Consider the following 20,040-nt stretch of genomic DNA (forward strand, 5'->3'; position numbering starts at 1 on the left):
ACTGCACGTCAAACTTGCATCAGACTATGGGTTGCTAAATTTCCCAATTATTCGATTCTATTTCAAACAATCACTCGTGTGCAGCGAGTCCATCATTATTGGCTGAAATAGAACCAAGGAATCGGGATACCAGATAATCGGGAACTATAACCGGCAGCCCATGATTTGATCCGGGTTTTACGCGGATTTCCGACCGCGTCGGCACCGCATATTTTTTATTAAGCCTCTCTCTCATCATCCCAACTCGTTCACCCCGCGCAACATGGCACCTTCCGACACGCGCATCCCTCGAGCGCGTAACCCTTTTTTCTTCTCTTCGACTGCCGTCGATGCCGATGAAAAAAGCGATTCGGATGGGGCGTTGGGGGACGGTCGTGTGTTTTTCACACAGTGAGCCATAGCCGAAAATTCGTGGTAGCGGTAAGAAAAAGTTTTCACGGAGAATCGAGACAATGACAGCGGCACAGCTGGTTAAACGCAAAAGGATTGCCAATTAACATAAAAGGGCACGATTACACGGACGCGGGGTAGAATCGGATCACATCGGGTTGGGCTGGCTAGCTGGCAAAACGATAAGTATTTTTGATCGCTAAAATTACGTGTATATGCGGCGATGAGTAGCTCGCTCCTGCACAATGCATCACACGAATAAAAATGGGACGAACCCTCTTAGTGGAGAATAGAAGCGAGAGCATTTGTTTTGTAGTAAAAATATACAGCGAAAGCCTAATGTCTGTTTGTGCGAATAATCGTTTGCTTTTATTGCGAAGCAGTTGCCCGATGAGATATCTACTTTTGATGGAGAACAACAACGCTATCAAATAATTATCATACGCAGCTTGTACTTCTTTCCGCTCTTTTATTAGTTTATATTTATAGCTCTATTTATTAGTTTAGAAGCTTTGTCCGTAAAAGTCGATGTATTAAATACTTTTATTTATTTCTTCTAGAATATTTATAATACTATCATTATGTATATTAGCGGCATTATAAAAACATATTTCAGACATTGTAGCACGTGTATCAATAAATTTATTAGTTATATTGATCAATAAGATTTTGGTAACATTAAACATACATTTTGAGTCTATTTTTCATTTCTTTAAAGATTTTTGTGTGCTTTATCACACATTTTTAAAAATAGAACAAAATTTTTTGTAAAAAATAATTCATTTTATAAGACCCATAAATAAATATTGATTTATGTCTCTCATCAGAGTTGATGGGTAATTTTTATAAAAAGTAAGAAAATATTTTATATCTTTATTTCAAACGAATATAAAAAATACATTGCATTAACAAATAAAAGGACTCTTCATATACAAAATAAATAACAATAAATAAAGGGCAAAGTAAGAGTCAAACACATTTTTTAAATAGTCACACAATTAGAAATAAATTACAAATAAAGAAAAGTAAAATTGAAAAAAAATATATAATAAAAAAACTCAATTTAAATGTATGAAACTTGTAACGATTTATATTTGAATTTAAACTGAGTTTTTTATTATATGTTTTTTTTTCAATTTTAATTTTCTTTATTTGTAATTTATTCCTTTAATTGTGTGACTATTTAAAAAATGTGTTCGACTCTTATTTTGCCTTTTATTTATTGTTATTTATATAATGCATTGTTTCTCCAAAAAAAAAAAACCTGTAAAGTTACCTTTCTTTTTAGTATTCACACTAGTCTCCCTCCTTAATAATTGTTTTACGATTTTATGTCATGTGATAGTGCATAATTTTATTTATTTTAAATAATATGCATAGCTTTTTTAATTAAATCTATATATGCTTTATTAAATAAATAAATTTATATGCTGTCATATGACACAAAGACGATTATTAAACGATTTACCAATAAATCGATAAACTTGTTGATGCACGTGCTGTGGTGATTGAAATTATTCACCGGAAAAACGCCAAGAATCTCTTTATTATATTGGAAGATAAATCAAATAGGAAAATACCTACCTATATGGCCAAATGTACGTGTGAAGTTGATCAAAATAACGATCAAGAGGGTAACCAAAAAATTGTCGATGGAGTTATAAAAGTGGGTTCCGTGGCCTTTCGTCGCCTCTCTCTTATGTCCCCCTTTGTCCCTGGCCGCAAAAAAAATTAGACGCGGGGTCGCCAGCCCTGAAACATGAACAACAACGCATTATTTATGTCATTTGAAATAGCACTGCGTCGAAATAGCACGCGCGCGTCTCTTACTTTCAGAATAGTGATTTAATTAATATACATATTTTATATTAAGATAAAATTACTGTAAGTAAAGTTTAAAATTTTCAAATGTGAAATTCTAGAAATTATGTGCAAATACCTGCTGTGTGTATTTTTTAATCTAATTTTTCGGCGCTTGATATTTTCTTATTTTAAAACATATATACAATTTTTAAATAAAATTATTATTAATCTTGTGTCCTATATGAATATTTTATATTATAAATTCTACGTGACGGAGTTGAAGGATAGCAATTGGGAAACGTTTAGAAATAATTGTCGCGAGGAAAGCGTAAAAAAAGTCAACCGTTATCGTTAGAATTACATTTTACAAAGCTATTCTAATTTTTGGAAACCGTTGCGCCATTCACCCTCTGACATATGAAACGCGTCATCGATTTCGTTTGCGCGTTCAACTTTCTCACTCTTTCTTTGTCTTCGTTTTCACAGCATTATTCGATCGACGAAAAAAAAAAAAGGAAAAAACGTGATGATTGTCGCGGAATGAGAAGAAACCGCCTTACGCATAAGAGAAGAGAAAGAAAGGAACGTGGGCTTCGCCGGTGTTCGTTCTTGCAAATGCTGCGGTAACTGGAGAAAGAAATGTGCTCGTTAAATTATAACAGCCATCAAGTTTCGCTTCCGGATAAAAGCGATGTAACAGAATGTGGAAGAAGGAGGGAATGTGGACAAGGGATGGGAATGAAAAAAGAAGAAAGGAGAGAGAGAGAGACAGAGAGAGATCGCACGACAGAGGGTGGCTCTATATGCATACGAGAACATTCAGGTGTCAATCAAGGTTCGGGATCTTTGGGGTCTTGAACTCGGAGCACATATATGATTTTTCCACTAAAAATTTACGTATTCATTCACGCGAGGAACGCTCTCGCGAATGGAGAGCGTTTTGGTAGAGTAGATTAGAAGAGCGGAAAGAGAGTTCTGTTTGCTTTTTCATCACTCTTGACTTCATATTCGAGAGCATATTTTTTGCGCTAACTGTCACGCATTGTTAACGTCAAATCGGTTTTTTTTTTTTTTTTTTTGTTGCGCCGTCAATAACGATGGAAAGGAGGAAACGTGCCTGCAGCATGCATCATGAAACAGGAAAGTTTCGCGATCTCGAACGAGAATACATACGAATCTACGATTACATTCACAACCCGACGACTATTAAGAAATTCTTGGCAAATTATTTTTCATTTAAATTCTAAAAACTATTTTTTATGTATATATAATAATGAATATTCCATTTTGTGGGTTAAATATACATTATGTGAGTTATGCATACACTTATAAAATGCTCTTTAATACGCAAAAATATCAAATTTTAGAGATTTTTCATATTCTTAAATTATTTGCGTAAACTCACCTTTTAAAAAAGATTTTAACTCAAAGTTATTAAAACTATTGTCTCATACGCTTTATTTTATATACTTTCTAAAAAGATATATCAAATATATTTACATATTTAAGAAAATAAAAATTTTGTGTATGTATGCGCGCGCACGTGTTGCATGTGTTGGTACAATAAATACTTTTCCTTATCGTAATTAATTTAATTTAAAGAAATAATAATAATTAAAGCTCTTTGTATAAAGGCCTGCGTACAATAGAACAAATATTAGGGACAGGAATAAATATTAAGATTTCAACCTATCAGATATCAGTTACATCGGAATACGCGGTTCTGGTGGGTTGAAATCTTAATATTTATTCCTAATATTTCCTAATATTCTTATTCCTAATATTTCCTCCATTGTGCGCAGGGTCTAAGAGTTTTCTCCTCTCTCTCTCTCTCTCTAAATTTAAACTTACAATTTTAGTTAAATAAGTTAAAGAGTTATAAAAAAGAGGATTATAAAGGATAGAAAATTACATAGTACAATTCTCAGATTTTAATAACTGCGTATGATTTATTACAGCGATATTAGCATCGCACACACTCTCGCACACAACAACAAATAGGAACACATAACGAATGTTCTTATATGAAATTATCGTAATAAATTCTCTCGTAGACTTGAGAGATGGATCGATAAAATGCTGGGCAGTTGACATTAGTAGAATCAAGGCACCCCAACGGATTAGATTTTTTTACACTCTTTGCGATCAGCATTTTCTGGCCAGTCACAAGTGAGATTAGTGGTATGGAAAATCAAACCAGTCGGACAATGTGATTTCATCGGTTTACCATGGACGCATATAAAGTACTGTAAAAGAATATGTAATTATTATGTAAGAATTACATCTGCAAATTTGATTAACAGATTCTAAAAATCACAATTCGATGTCGCATTAGAAGAAGCTATTTTGAAAAAATACTTAGAGGAAAAAAAATTTGAACCAATCCTTTGCCATAATGGCAAATTTGCCGTTTGCAAATATAGGAATCGCAAATTATTTGCGGGTGTAAGAAATATTTATTCCTTTTCGCTACCAAAATTTCGCAACAGATGCAAAATATTTGTTAAATATTTGTCAAATATGCATTTGTTTGCTATATACGTTAAACAAATTAAATTTTATAATTTCTTTCGTGTTTATAGTCAATCTTTTCCTTCCCTGCGTAAGAAGGAATGAGAAAGCATGAAAAGAAGACATGTTAAGACATTTTTGCCCTCATGTATACATCTCAAATAATCGTTAGAAATATACATTGTTTTAAAGATTGTACTTTTTTGAAATATTTTTTTAGTATTTACGAGCGGTACCTCAGAGCAGTCTTTGCTAGAAATCATTATCTGGCCGTTGCAAACAACTTCGTTTGTATCGTCTGGCTTCGACGTAGACTGCGTAGGACGAGATGTTACGTCGGGATTCGAGGTGGGTTCAGGGTTCAGGATGGGTTTGGGATTCAGGGTGGGTTCGGGATTCGAGGTGGGTTCAGGATTCAGAATGGGTTCGGGATTCGGGGTGGGTCTCGGTTTTTCCCCAGTCGAAGATGGGGTACTGGGTGGCCTGTCCCACTCGGGCTGAAAATCACGAGTATTATATTCAATTCTTCCATTCTTGTAATAACAAAATGTTCTTCACCATTTGTAGTATTGAACATACAGCATGATTTCTCTCTCTCTCTCTCTCAATCAAACTCAATCTAATAATTGATAATTATCTTGTCAAGTAATACGAGTATCTATAGTGTTTCGTTAATATCATTACTAACTTATAAGTTAATAATCAAAGGGAAATTAGAGATCGATAAAGTAAAACTTTCGCTACAGATAATTCTACAAGTTGAACTAATCGCCGATTGAATTGATATCAGTCTCTCGTGACATTAATTGATTAGCTTCTTACCCTGGGAGTTGTGTTGTAACTTTTGGACGTTACTGTGTAGCCCTTAAGACCATTGTAGATTGCGGTTATGAGAGGATTCGTAGGACCGCAGACACCTTTAAAGTCGTCCATGTCGCAAGCCCAGACCATGGCACCGAGGTATTGTTTCTCCTTGATGAAATTCATCTTGTGGACAATACTATCCGCATCCTCGTAGCCAACCCATTGAGAACTTTTTCCTCCTGCTTATCAAAACTTTCTAATAATTCAAACTCATTTCTAATAAATAATGCAAAAATTGTACAGATGCAAAAATTAATTAACCTGATAAGAACCAAATAATAACAACATATATTTTGCAAAAAGAAATTGCAGAAACGAAATTTTAATACAATAAGTGCATCAGCAGGGAGAGTCAGTTGTCATACGGGGTTAATTATCAAAAATCTATATAACACATGGACGACCATTGGGCATTCGAAAGACATCCTGAGCGTTCCGAATATCATTCATTTCATGCTCCAAATATGTATTCAAATATGAATGCTTGAAGGACGTCCAATAGATATACCAATTACCGCACATTTGACTCCTATTGGGCGCTCATTTTAGGAGATTTACAAAAATGATTCATATTTAAGCTTATGAATTTTTTTAAACTGTTGAAGTTGTTTTATACGAGATATATTTATAAGCACATACACAGGGCTGAGCACATTTCAAATACACTGGGCAACAAAATTAACGCAACACCTGTTCACTCTGCAAAAATAGGCAAATTTCAAGATACAATAACTTCGAAAGAGCGAATCTTTACCTTTAATTTACTTTTTTACAAAGCTCCGTATGATTTTTTTTCATCGAGTTATTCAACGTTGAAGCAAAAATGGTCCTTTTGCTTGAACGTTGAATAACTCGATGAAAAAAAATCGTACGAAGCTTTGTAAAAAAGTAAATTAAAGGTAAAGATTCGCTCTTTCGAATTATGTAAATCGCATTTGCTTACAATTTTTATTCCACTCTGTGGAGCTTCGCAAATTTCATAAAAAATTTGGAAGTCTGATATATCTTCATTTATGTTTGTGTAACTTCATGAAATCTCCATGAGACCGTTTTTTTAAGTAGCGATTCGAAAAATAGAGGTTTCTACCTGTAAAATGCTTTTTTAAACATCCCGATATGACAATTTTTGACGAAGTTATTGTATCTTGAAATTTGCCTATTTTTGCAAAGTGAACAGGTGTTGCGTTAATTTTGTTGCCCAGTGTATTTATATTTGAAATATTTTGTATTTTGTATTTCAAATACTTTAATAATGTATTTTGGCCTGTCTATATATACGTTAACGACTGAATGTTATGAAAAAATAAGAGTACTGCCTCTTCTAGAAATTCTGTAAGTGAAATAAAATTGTTATGTATTCAATTAAACTGCAATGTTTTACGTCATGGATATCATTGCTTTATGACAGATTCATGAATCAGGTTGTAAATATTAATTGAATTATCTTGAGATTAAATAATCAAATGAGAGAGAGAGACACATAATAATATCGATAAATTCATCTTTTCATACTACAAAAATGTGGAAAAAAAATATGTTTCCATTTAAAAAAGCATATATAATTTGATTTTAATTTATTTACTAAAAAATAAACAAATTTAAAACTCAAATTTTATTTGATCCCATTCACACTATAATTAATTAATACTTTTGAAAAATAAAAATATGAAAAATCAAAAATAATGAAATGAAATAATAATGAATAAATAATGAAATGAAATAATATTTCCATTCAATAAAATTGAATTATCGAAATATTTTTCTAGGCAATCACATTCACTGGTGCATTCATCTTGTAATATTTATACACCAATTTGGCAATTTCTCACAGTTTGTCAGATTTATAAAAACAATTACACGTAATTTCGTACGAGATCATCTCGTACAAGAAATTTTTATTCTTCCAATGTTTACAAAAATTAAACTTACCTTTGTACATATAAGGTACTTTACCCACATCATCGTAGTCTTTGGTCCACCCGTTTTGATTCGGTTGTTGAAGTTCCATGCAGATCTGTAAAAGAGATAGAAGAATTTTGACGTAACAAATGCGACATTGTTCGACTTTCGCTTTCTAATTTTAACTGTTTACGGATCAATCATTTACTTCATAATAAGATATGAATCCTTTAGCGTCAGTGTAATTGCCGGGTTCGCCACCACCGGCTTCCTTGTTGATGTAAGTACCAGGTTTGAAGTTGTTGTTGCCTTGGCTGAGGGTGAAGGTACGTCCATACAACGGAATTCCTACGACAAGTTTGTTGGCGGGACAGCCTTTGTCCTCCCAGAGTTGAAGACCATCGTGCTGAAATAATGGCAATACTCCCATATAAATGTCTTCTGTATATATGTCTTTTCAATAGAAAAAATTTGTAGGAAGAATACCACGTTCAATTTCTCGTAAGCGTACTGATCGTGAGGCCTCCTGTAGAGCGGGCTATGAACATCAGCGAATCCGCCCCAATTGCCACGGAGATCATAAGTCATAACGTGGATGGCATCGGCAAGTCTGCAAATAAAATAATAATAATTAAGTAATAATTAAAAAACAGTACCCGCCAAAAATTCCGGGCCATCTAAATAATTTCTGAATAGTTCGAGAGATATAGGATTGAAACAAAATGGCAGAGGAGTTTTCGACTTAGCTTAATCCTGCTTACAAGCGTTTTGTAAAAACTTGTCGGACATCCTGTATATATTTGATTAAAGTATGAATATATACAGCAAAGAGGAACACACTTGCACAATTCTGGCACATGGTATCCCTCGTTGAGTCGGAACATGGGTATCGGCACTGCCATCGTGATTTCCCAGCCTTTGCCAGCCTTGTCGAATGCGGTTCTCAGCTCCTCAACGAAGTAGAAAAAGTTGTTCTTGTCGTTGAAGCTACCACCTCTATCGGTAGCAGCCGGATATTCCCAATCAAGATCAAAACCATCGAACTTATACTTGTGCATCAAATCTATCAGAGAAATTATAAATTTGATTAAATCCTTTCATATTCAATTCGCGCAATTCACACTCTCGAGACAGATGAGTTACGTCTTTTACCTTGCTTTTAAATATATTATATTCAAATATATTAGAAAGGCAAATTTTTCTACAATTTTCACGCTCCAATGTTTAATCTATTTAGAATTATGCAAAATTCATAAATGTTATGATAAGAAAAGAAATTAATTTTTTTAGTAATTCCATGTATAAAACATTCTCGAACCATGGAACTATGCTCACCAACGATACTGCTGATTAGTGCGTCACGTCTGGCTTTCACGCTAACCATTTGACTATATTTTCTACCACCCTCGCCCCAGCCACCAATCGCAACCTGGGTCTTCAGACTGGGCTGTTTCTCTTTTAAAGCGACGAACTTATTGAAGCCGCCTTCTTGAACGTCGACTTCCTCGTCGAGAACCAAAACTTCCCAGGTGACGTTGCTCACGCCGATGAAGGAGTAAATGATATGAGTGCACATATCAGTAGGAATATCATCGATGCCGTAACTACCTATACCCGGACGATGGATAGCCCAGTTGCTAAAGTAACAGACCAACCTTGGAGACACTGAAATATACATACATCATTAACGAATTTTTCATACATACATCATGAAATACGAATCATTCAGGGTTTTCAATTATTAGATAACTCGAACTATAATAACTTTTAATTTATTGTCAATTTCTTTCCCTATCGATTTTGTTTTCTTAAAATTATACGACGCAAAGAAATTATAGAAATAAAGACGGAAAAATAAAATACGAACGAAAAGCAAGATTGTGAACACCCTAAAGTTTTAATGCGATATTTTACAATAATATGAATTAGAATTTTATGCGTTAATTTTATCTTATCATCAAAAGTAAAACGCACCAGCTGCTCCGTATGCTAGAAGCGGCAGGAACGAAAGTAGGGAAAACAATAATTTTTTCATCATGAACGTCATCTTGAAATCTGCAATTAGAAAAAAAAATAGAATTTAGTAAAAATAATATAAATATAAATAATTTCAAGAAAACAAACAGTTCATTATGATGCATTAGACTTCTCGCAATTATTACCTTAAATTATATGTTTCTGAATCTTTCTGAATTATTTCTAGATCTCCTTCATTTCTTCGGTTTTTTTTTCATACAGTTTAGAAAAATACAATGTTACTTCAATATTTGTAAGTACGCGTACACATGCACGCATGTACGCATGAAAAATGTATAATCTGCTCTTTTTTTTTTTCTAACTATTTATGGTAAAAGATGAAGGAAACCTTTCAAATAATCTCGAACTTGATATATGTTGTCATCAATATACATTGTTGACCAAGAATTGAAAGACTATTTAATTGAATAAATATCTTCACCCTCGATTTACCGAGCTGTGGCACGATGCGTGCATAAAACGGAGAACAAAGACACGGGCGACATTTGTATTCGAGTAATCACGTGTTTGTGATATGAGTCTGCGAGCATTTCGCAGCAGCCTCATAGAGATATAGTTAAGAGTATCCTCGCGTACTAGCGATATCGCGTTGGTTACTTTGCCGATGGCGAAATAACGGTTCGACCCGGCTGAACGGTATTAATTAATGTTTTGTTACTCGACATTGATTACTCGGCTCTGCTCTGATCAGTAACGGTGATTCTCTTATGAGAATCTCGGATTTTTCGTTTTGATATGGTAATATAAGCCCGTAAAGTCTCATGCCTTTATACACAGGCACTTCCTGGTCTGACCTTCCCATTTAGGCCATCGAAAATGAAGCAAAGGAACTGAGCGAGAGATATTTCTGGCCATGCTTCTCGCAAAAGACCACGATAAAAATCTCCGAAATATCAATGTAAAAAGAAAAAAAGAAAATAATAAGTGGGAAAAAAAAATGAAATCGAAACGGTGCGTATTTCGTGACAAAAATTGCCGCTCTGTAAATTCGCGAACAGAACAATTTAACGAAACGTTACGGGAAATAACTATCGTCGATCCGTCTGAACGTCAAGTGATAACAAAGAAAATGTAAATGGCAAAGAAAAGCTTGAGACAAAAATTTCGATAGTCACTGACTCGTGCGTTCGTCACGTAGGTAGGTGTGACATAGGTGTTGACCTTCGTTTTGGTCTCAACAAAGGAAAGAAAGAGTAAAAAGAAATAATTAGGAACGAAACGAGAGAATGGAGTGAATTCAACCAGATTCGCGCGTGGGCATCGTCCGACGTTAACGGTGTTTACGATATCGCTCACGAAGTTGTTATTAGAAACGGGATCCGCAAAATTAATGATGAGAGCAAATTATAAATGCGAGAGCAAATCGTTTCCTAATATGTTTGCATACAAGGTGTCCCAAAATTCGAATTGTTGCAGCATGAAAAATTAGGTATCCAATGAAAGCCATTTTTTTAAGTGGTTTTTTTAAGTATAAATGTTTAAATTAAATAATATAATATAGGGCTACGAACCACTCAGGATGTTATGTGAGTAAAACTTTTTTATAAACAATCTAAATTTATGTACAGACGTTTCGACCCCTAATCGCGAATCATTCTCAATGTTAAATTATAATTTTTAAATTGTTACCGATAACGGCGCAAGATGCTTACGAATTAATATATAATGAGCGCATTTAATCCTCGCATGTTGACAAGTAGAATTATGGCAGAAAAAGGTCTTGATACCAAGCAGTATTCACATAGAAACTTGATGTTAGTCATATACAGAAGTCACATAATAATCGCATACAGTCTAAATTCACGATATGATTAGACTACATGCGATTATTATGTCACTATACGACTAACATCAAGTTTCTATGTGAATGCTGCTTGGTATCAAGGCCTTTTCCTGCCGTAATTTCTTGCCAACATGCGAAAATTACATGCGTTATATATTAATATTATATATTAATATTATATATTAATTTGTGAGCATCTTGCTATTGGAGACAATTTTAAAATTATAATTTAACATTGAGAATGACCTGATAGAAGTTGAAACGTCTATACATAAATTTAGATTGTTTATAAAAAAGTACTATACATAACACCCTGAGCAATTCATAGCTATATATTATATTATTTAATTTATTTAATTATTTGAACGTTATTTTTTATAGAAAAAAAATTTTTTAAAGTTTGACTAATCATAAGTATTGGTTAAAAGTCATCTGTCCCTATATGATATTTATACAGTGAGTTGTATACAAACTTATCAGCATTTTTTTCACAGAAATAAGAAAAGAGTGTGATTCTACATATAAAAATTAGACGAAAATGTAGACTAAAATTAAGAAAAGAATAAAATTACTTTTCATTTTCTTACAAAAATTTAATACTGAAAGATAACTCTGGTGAAAATTTTTCTCATAATTTTTGTACGAATTGGAACATTTTTCAGAAATACTCAGAAATATTCGGAAAGTTTACATCTTCTCTCAGAATTTTTCATACAAGTGAATTTTCTCATCCCATAATTTTTTAAAAATATTTTAAAATTTTTTACATTTTATAACATTTCATCAGAAATTATACTTACAACAAATTTTAGAAATCTTACGATATTTCATAATTAACATACATGAAAAATTCTGAGAAAAGATGTAGATTTTCTGAGAAGTGTTCCAATTTGTATAAAAAATGTGAGGAAGTTATAAAAGTATAGAAATTCTGAAAAATTATATGAACAATTCTGAGAAAAATTTGCATCAGGAAATGATTAATTACTTACTAATTTTGTTATTCAATACTTTTAATATTCGAAATTAATTTTCAATTAAATTGGCCAGTATTAAGGAGCCTTCTTATTCTGTAACTCTTAACGACTGTAATGTTACAATTACAGAATAGACTCCTAAATTGGGTTTCTGTAATTAGACCATTGTTAATTAATACATATTGTTAATACATCGGTTTTTATTGACTTTATTCTTATATTCCCATTGAAATACACGCACATGCATGCACACAGGCGCACATATCACATTCCTTAGAACTTGTGTTATTCATTTATGAAAATCTCTATCTACGCAGTCTCATGTATCATACGAAGTCAAACTGTTATTTTGCTTTCAAAGAAGACAGATCTTAGAATCTTAGACTAATCGGCTGTCACAGAGCTGTGAGGAATTAATCGTAGACAACATGGTATTTAGATAATCGAGAAAAAAATCAGTCAAGTCGAAGCTATCTATCCGGCTTCGATTTTTCTCCATTGATTATTCTTATCATTGTGATGTTTAACAATGAAAATTACTGACACATCGTGAGTAAAATCCACCGACTAATTAAAAAACGATCGCTTATGCTACCGGCTTGATGCGTCAATTTTACGTTTTGCTGGAAAATCGCGGTAACGAAACTCTCGCATCCATTCACAAATATCCTCGTTAACGCGATTCCAAGATACTACCGAAAAACACGCACGTTCACAGAAATGTTCCATCGACAACTATGCAGTATCTCGCGAAAGAGAGAGCTAAAAAGAAGAGGACTCACCTGTGTAGCGGAGAGATATCTCGGAAAAAGCAACGAAGTTGCGGACTTAAGTCCATATATACCCAGGTGAGCCTCATTAGAATGCAGATGCGGGGGCCTCCGCACGATTGGCTGGTTCGTCGACCCTGTGCCTCCCGTCAACGTCCAGGCACCGGCAACGACGACGACGAGGACTTGGCGACTTCCGTGAAGTTGGCACCCGACTTTTATCAATTCAGATTTCAAAGGGCGTTTCTTGAGAATTTCCCCTGTAGATGACTATAGTAGTCATACTTTTATTATTTCGTTTACAGTTGAAAAATAAAAATGCTATCAATTTTTTAAAAAACAGGTAACGAACTTTTTTTTAGCTACAGCTCAAATGGTATCAGATATCATATACGAAATCATTTGTAGTACATTTTTATTTGTAGTTAAAAAAAACAGCTTATGATCGATTTTTAAAAAACAGCTAGGAATTAATTTTAAATAAAAAAACAAATAACATATTCTCATTCTATTATAAATTATTTGTAGTTGTTCGAAGTGATTTTTCGATCGTTTGTAGTTGAGCCATTTAAAAGTTACTTTAAATTAACAGTAAATTAAAAACTTTGACTTTGCCAATTTTTGAAACCAACATAACATATGAATTCATTAAAATCAGTGAGGTCGTTGTTATATAAAGTTTTATCAAAAGTCTTGTCGTACGACAAATAAAATATCAGCCTTATGTCTGTTGTTAAAAAAATGACATTGTCGTCGTATCGTAGAACCGCTTAAATACTGTGCTATCGCGAGATTTTAGAATTTAAGCCCAGGTTTTGGCGCCTTTTGTACTGCATCACGCTATACTGTGTCGCCAATGTAGCGCTAAAATAGCCTAAAATTGTTTATACTAGGCTGTATTGTATTAGCTCGTTATGCACGTGAAATTTGAATATTGCAAACTTAAGATGCCATCTCATATATAATGCAGATTTTTCGTATAACACGCATAATTATATAATATAATCAAGCCTATTACGCGTTTTTTGAATTACGCCTCTTCTACGCGTTTTCGACATGTGGAATGCAAGAAATAAAGTTGGGTGGCATACAGTATACATGATAACTAATCATAACTAGATCTGCTTTTTACTCCTGCATTAGACTGGGTCTCTACTCTTGAAAAGAAATGAATACAAAGTGTTACTTTGAGATAAATAAAATAAGATATGTATTATTCCAATATCTAACTTTGAAGTAAGTGGCATTTCTCATATTGAATTCATGTACACTTAAAGAAAAAAAATAGTTATAGCAATTATAAAATATAACTCTAAAATTTAAATACTTACAACTAATTTTAAAAAATAATAAGAACTAAAGTAGTACCGAATAATATAAAAATATAGTATAGAATTATAAAAATATAATATTCAGTACTACTTTAGAGCTCTTATTACTATGTAAAACTAGTTGCAAGTACTTAAATTATTAGAGTTGTTAATTTAATAATTGTCAAAACTATATTTTTCTCTGAGTGTATAAATACTTTTGTATTAAACATAAAATATGCAAAGCTGATAACGAAACTAGAGTAATGTAAGTACGGATAATGAAACTACTATTAGAAAAAAAAGGTCATTAGAAATGCTGCAATTATTAGGGCGAAAGAAGAGACGCTCGAAGATCACACGTCCCTGGACGCAAATTTTCTTAACACGGCCTTGCCGGTGATTGCGTTTACACGGACATCCTAATCGGGTTTAATAACATCCGTAGTCATGAAACTGATGGCTAATAATCTATTCCTCTGAAGAATGGAATAATTGTGGTTGGCCAGTTTCATAACATCGCGCGATATTATAACTAGTCCGAAACTTTTACCGAAACTGAATCAAAGCACTCGGTTACATATCAATTTCAACCGAAACCGAAACCAAAATTAAAAAATAAGAATCCTATGAAGGCTATGTATAGACATGCTCATATACTTTTTCTTCATAAATATCATAATTTATTTAAGAACTGGAAAAAATACGGGCAGTAGGAGTCAAGCGCAGAAGACGTCACGCAAATAATATATCTATGAAGTGTGAAACTTCATGATATATTATTGACAGGATAATTTTTATTCACAGTTTACGTATGTTAGTTTGTGTTGTCTCTCAGGAGGGCTTAAAAAAGTGAGTCGAAACATGTAAGCGCGTTTTAGTCAATAAAGAAATTCCACAATTCCTTCATAGATATATTATTCTGCGCTTCTATTCTGCGCGCTACTCCTACTGTCCGTATTCTTTCCAGTTCTTCGATTTATAAGGAGTCTTGATTAGTTTGATTTGTAATACGGATAATTTATTTAAACAATAATTAAATTTCGGCCGAAATCGAAAACCGAAATTTCAGTTGTGTCATTTTGGCCAAGAATATGAGTACTTTTCCTTCATAAACATAATTTAATTATTGAAACAATAATTACAAATATTAAAATTAACATTTATGAAAAAAGTTATATAGTTTCAGTCGAAAACTGACACGTAATGAGTGTTCGTTTTCAGTTTCGGTAAAAGTTTCGGTCAGACTCTAATAATAACGCAGTTCCTAACTACGGTTGTTATTAAACCCGATTAAAAGTGTCATATAAACGTAGTTAATGACATAAATGTGTAAAGTGAAGACTACGTTTACACAAGTTACAACATTGATGTTATGAAGCCGGCCAATCCTCACAGCTATTCCTCTGGAGATTGAAATGACTATGATTGGCCAGTTTCATAACATTGTGCGATATTATAACTTCGTCGTAAATCAAGTCGTGTAAACGTCCCTCTGACATGAGATGTATCTCATTAAACTTTCTCGATTAAGAACGAAAACGTTGTCGCGAGCAGTTTAAATACCAGCTTCATTCCAATCCGGAAATTGTAATCGAAAGTGAGCAGGTCGACCATTTTCCTCGATTATTCCGAGTTTTCGGGCTGGACATCGGATATGATGCGTATTTTACAGGAAGTTGGAAAAGCGACTGACGGGTCGACCTGTTCGTCTACCTCGGGTTTTCACTGCTTTTGAATATAGGATGAATATTGGCTCGCTTCGCGAATCGAGCATTATATCGCCTTCGCATTTACAAAGCTGTCACTGTCGGCCCACTCGTTATGTGTGAAAGGGGTATTATGTTTTAATAATGGACAGCATCGCGTGTCAAATTCATCCGGTCGAGTGAAAACGCGTAACATTTATTTTGTTCGACCAGTTTTGAATCGCATCGACCATACGATATGCCGATGTATGTACACGCGTATGTACATCAAGTATGAATATGCTGTTGGTAGTTTCGCGATATTGAAGCATTCTTTTCATACATTATATATTATACATTATATTTAGTGATCTCATGATTTTAATATATAAAGCCATACACAGATATTTATTGAAATTTAATAGATATAACAATACATTTATACAATGCAATATGCATTACAACACACAAGAGCTTTATAAAATTAATTTATTTTAAAAGGATCCTAAAGCTGTCTTATTAACTAAATCATATAATTTTTGTATAACAATTACTTTTTTCTTCTTTTATAGTTTCAAAAATCTTTTTCCAGAATTAAAGTATATGCATTAATACATGTCCGTCAGATGGAGTTTATATTGAGAACAAAAAATTTCAAAATTAAAATATTTTTATCATTTCTTAGTCCAATATGGCGCTCTAAATCTATCAGGTCGTGATAGCTCTAGAGCACATTCATATAAAAGCTGTACAATCTGTTCAAAATAGTAGCCCACAGACTAGTAGTTTACACGAAGAAACACGTAGAGTTTTTAAAATTGAACTAGAAAATTGATCTAATTAGAACCTTATTCTTATTGTATTAAACTTAAATCATTTGAGCCTTATATTATTTATTTATTAATTTTAAAACGTTGTTATACAAAAATTTATGGGTATGTGCGTGATATTAATGTAGTAGTAAGTATGTCATGACATGTCAATAACATGTAAATCATTTGTGTGTAGATTCTACACTACAACTAATCATCTTTGGGATCCCCTTAATAATGATAAATTACAATACTGGGATTCTCTCTCTCCTATATTAATTCAAGGTAATACAATAAAATAGATAGATAACAAAATGATTCCAAAAAGTTCGATGGCTGAAACTTAATCATAAATGAAAAAGATACTGATAGGAAATCAGACATTTAAATTTAATCTTTAGTAAAAGTTTTCAGAATAAAGCTTAGAGTTTGATATTAATTTAGATATTAAATATATATATTCAGGTATATTTGAAATTATATTGATATGTCATATAGACAATCGTAATTTAGATATTTCTCAATATTTTAGAAAAGGAATTATTATTCTTATAATGTGATAAAGTAACACAAAAAAGTTGTCGAAATCTGAAATTGCTATACTAAGCTATAACTTCATAAATAATTCAGATTATTTCTTATGTGGAAGGATCTTACAAGCAACCATTTTGCGTGGAAATCAAATATTCATTATATTTTTTTTCCTGTGCTTGCTGTAATTTTTGCAACTTCTTGGATAAACTTTTGCTAATTTCTTTACCTTCGGCATCATGTGTTGGTAATCCCTGCATAGAAATATTTAAAAAAGTATATAAAATGGGAATATAAACTCAGTATAATGTAAATTTATGATATAATCAATGTTATAAGCAAGATGAGCAAAATGTTTACCTTATCGTCAAATTGGGAATATTTATCTTTCTCCAATCTGAACATATCACTTGGCGATATTCTTTTCTGCGCTTCTTTTGCTGCTGCCGCAGCAGCAGCCTCTGCTTTTATTTTTTCCTTCTCTAAGGTTTTCTCAAGTTCTAGTTTCTTCTTAATTTCTTTCTCCTTCAACAACTCTTCCCTGTTGACTAATTTTACTTTACACTCTCCTTCATTACTATCTTCCAACCGCACACCAATGTTAGGTAAAATATCATCGCGCAATTGATCGCACTCTTGTAAAATATCTTTCGCTTTCAAAATTTTCGCACAATTTCGGACTTTTTCTCGAAAATTCACCAGAATTTCAACATATGGCATAACAGTTTCTTCAACCTAATCATGAAATATACAAAAATATATATGATCTCGAAATTTATAAATCAAAATACCAAAGCAAGAGTTTTCGAAAAATTAAATAAAAATTCGTCTTTAAAAATTGCATTTTTAAAAGTAATTTAAATACAAATTAATTTTTAGTATTCAAATTTTCAAGGAACACTCATTTTTTGACTCATTCTCAGGAAGATTCATCTTTTTTTAAGCGACTCACTATTTTCTCATTTTTTCGAGAATAAAGTTTTCTCACTATTTTTGAGAACTCTAACCGCTCCCTATGAAATGTATACTCTTGAATGATAAAGTAATCTGTAATTGATTATATTTAAACTCTTTATATCTTAAAACCTATTGCTTAAAATAAAAATTTATAAGAAACATTTTTACATAAATTTTCGAAAGCTTTCTTATTGTAGTATTTTAATTCGTGAATGTTGAGACACTCCATATATATGTGTTACAATTACATTAAATTTCAAATCGTATTTAAAAATGCTCATATTTATATAAATTTATCTCTTGTTTCAAAATAAATAGATAAAAAATTAAGCAAGAATTGGAATATACATCTTCCAAATGCTTGAAAAAGCTTTAAAGTTACTAAAAAAATATATTTAAAAAAAAATTACGCGACTTAATTCCTACTCAAAGGCTATTCATATTGCAACAGATGAAATTTAAAAAAAATAGCGCAAAATTTGAATAGTTACACTTATTAAATTTATCGATGTAAAAGAGAATTTGCTATTGTATTTATACTGATCTTACATTTGTATTGACTATCTCATCATTAATTGGAAATCCAATTGAATTGTACGAAGAAGAAACAGCTCCAAAAATGGTAAACATCTTCGTAATATACACGGCGATATCCCTAAGAAGAAGCAAATTTGGATTTTTACTTTGACTCATGTACACATTGCAATTTGTCACGAGCTCCCGTATTAAATTGAGAACAGTCCTTGTATCAATATTGTCTGCAATAGACAAATTTTTTTAGCGATACACGTAATCTATCAATGATTACGAAGTAATTAAGACTTACCGCACAATGCTTTATGTATAGAATGCTTTGCAAGATAAAATTTCTCATTGAGTTTTACTTCCAAATTAGACCATTTAATAAAACTATCAATAGTAGTAGTAGTATTCGTTCCCAAACTTCTAATCTTACATTTTATATTTAAAAAAAATTCCTGGAAAATAAAAGCAGAAATTTTATTTTCTAAATATGTAAGTCTAAAAATATGAAGATTTCAAATAAATCTGTTAATACAATTTTTGCAACAAGTAAATTTTATAAATATTTCGCAAATTTTAAATATAATTCCGAAAAGTATTTAAAAAATGTTTGCATTCACTCTCTCTTTCTCTCTAAAAGTAAAATTTATACTTAAGATACTTGATTTTGGAATGTCAAAAAAAAAAAAAAACGATTTTCATAAATTTTTTTCTGTAGAAACGATTAATAATGCTATCAATTTCTACTCTGCACATATTTTTTTCACTTTAAAGTTCCCGAGTAGTCATCGCAGCCATATTAAATCGTGACATTAAAAATGAGAAATGAATGTTAATTTTTGCGTACCATTTGTAAATAAAGACTATGTTTATCCTTCCTAAAAATCGATAAATAATCACGGTGTTTTTGTGTTAGCATACGTAATTCCATTATAACTAACATGATCTTGAAATATACAATTGGTCAAAATTCATCCATTTCCATTCCATCATGCGCAATACTTCATCTTTTTAACTCTTGATCAAATTTTTAAATAACGGTAACAGTAACAAGTTACTTTTGAGAATCAGTTTTTTTAAACAAATAATCAATTATACCATCACACTACTCACTTTCTTTTTATAAAAGCGTGTGGAGAGTTATTGAGCTCAGGAGTGTGTGTGTGTGTGTGTGTGTGTGTGTGTG

General features: G+C 32.2%; 2 protein-coding genes across 6 annotated transcripts in view; both read right to left on the bottom strand.

The window, feature by feature from the left end:
- Positions 1–4,123: 4,123 nt before the first annotated feature.
- On the bottom strand, positions 4,124–13,136 carry LOC108751457 (endochitinase). 2 transcript variants are annotated; one of them, XM_018491681.1, is made up of 10 exons: positions 13,047–13,136; positions 9,442–9,522; positions 8,803–9,132; positions 8,308–8,530; positions 7,954–8,077; positions 7,676–7,873; positions 7,498–7,582; positions 5,527–5,747; positions 4,941–5,201; positions 4,124–4,439 (listed from the first exon to the last, which is right to left on the bottom strand). In XM_018491681.1, the coding sequence occupies exons 2-10, from the start codon at positions 9,512–9,514 to the stop codon at positions 4,314–4,316; spliced, it is 1,641 nt and encodes a 546-aa protein (XP_018347183.1). In that variant the 5' UTR covers positions 9,515–9,522; positions 13,047–13,136; the 3' UTR covers positions 4,124–4,313. The 2 variants fall into 2 exon arrangements, with proteins under 2 accessions (XP_018347183.1, XP_018347175.1); XM_018491673.1 differs by having other exon boundaries at positions 5,527–5,750.
- A 4,217-nt stretch (positions 13,137–17,353) lies between these two features.
- LOC108752598 (cysteine--tRNA ligase, cytoplasmic) overlaps positions 17,354–20,040 on the bottom strand; it is a 7,363-nt gene continuing 4,676 nt past the window's right edge. For all 4 annotated transcript variants that reach the window (XM_018493550.1, XM_018493557.1, XM_018493541.1 and 1 more), the window contains 4 exons: positions 19,159–19,309; positions 18,882–19,090; positions 17,736–18,110; positions 17,354–17,629 (listed from right to left, as the gene is read on the bottom strand). In XM_018493550.1, the coding sequence (XP_018349052.1) occupies positions 17,498–17,629; positions 17,736–18,110; positions 18,882–19,090; positions 19,159–19,309 (867 nt within the window). In that variant the 3' untranslated portion in view covers positions 17,354–17,497. The remainder of the gene's footprint in view (positions 17,630–17,735; positions 18,111–18,881; positions 19,091–19,158; positions 19,310–20,040) is intronic.

This window comes from Trachymyrmex septentrionalis, unplaced genomic scaffold (assembly GCF_001594115.1).
Source record: "Trachymyrmex septentrionalis isolate Tsep2-gDNA-1 unplaced genomic scaffold, Tsep1.0 scaffold112, whole genome shotgun sequence".
NCBI classification, from domain to species: Eukaryota; Metazoa; Arthropoda; class Insecta; order Hymenoptera; family Formicidae; genus Trachymyrmex; species Trachymyrmex septentrionalis.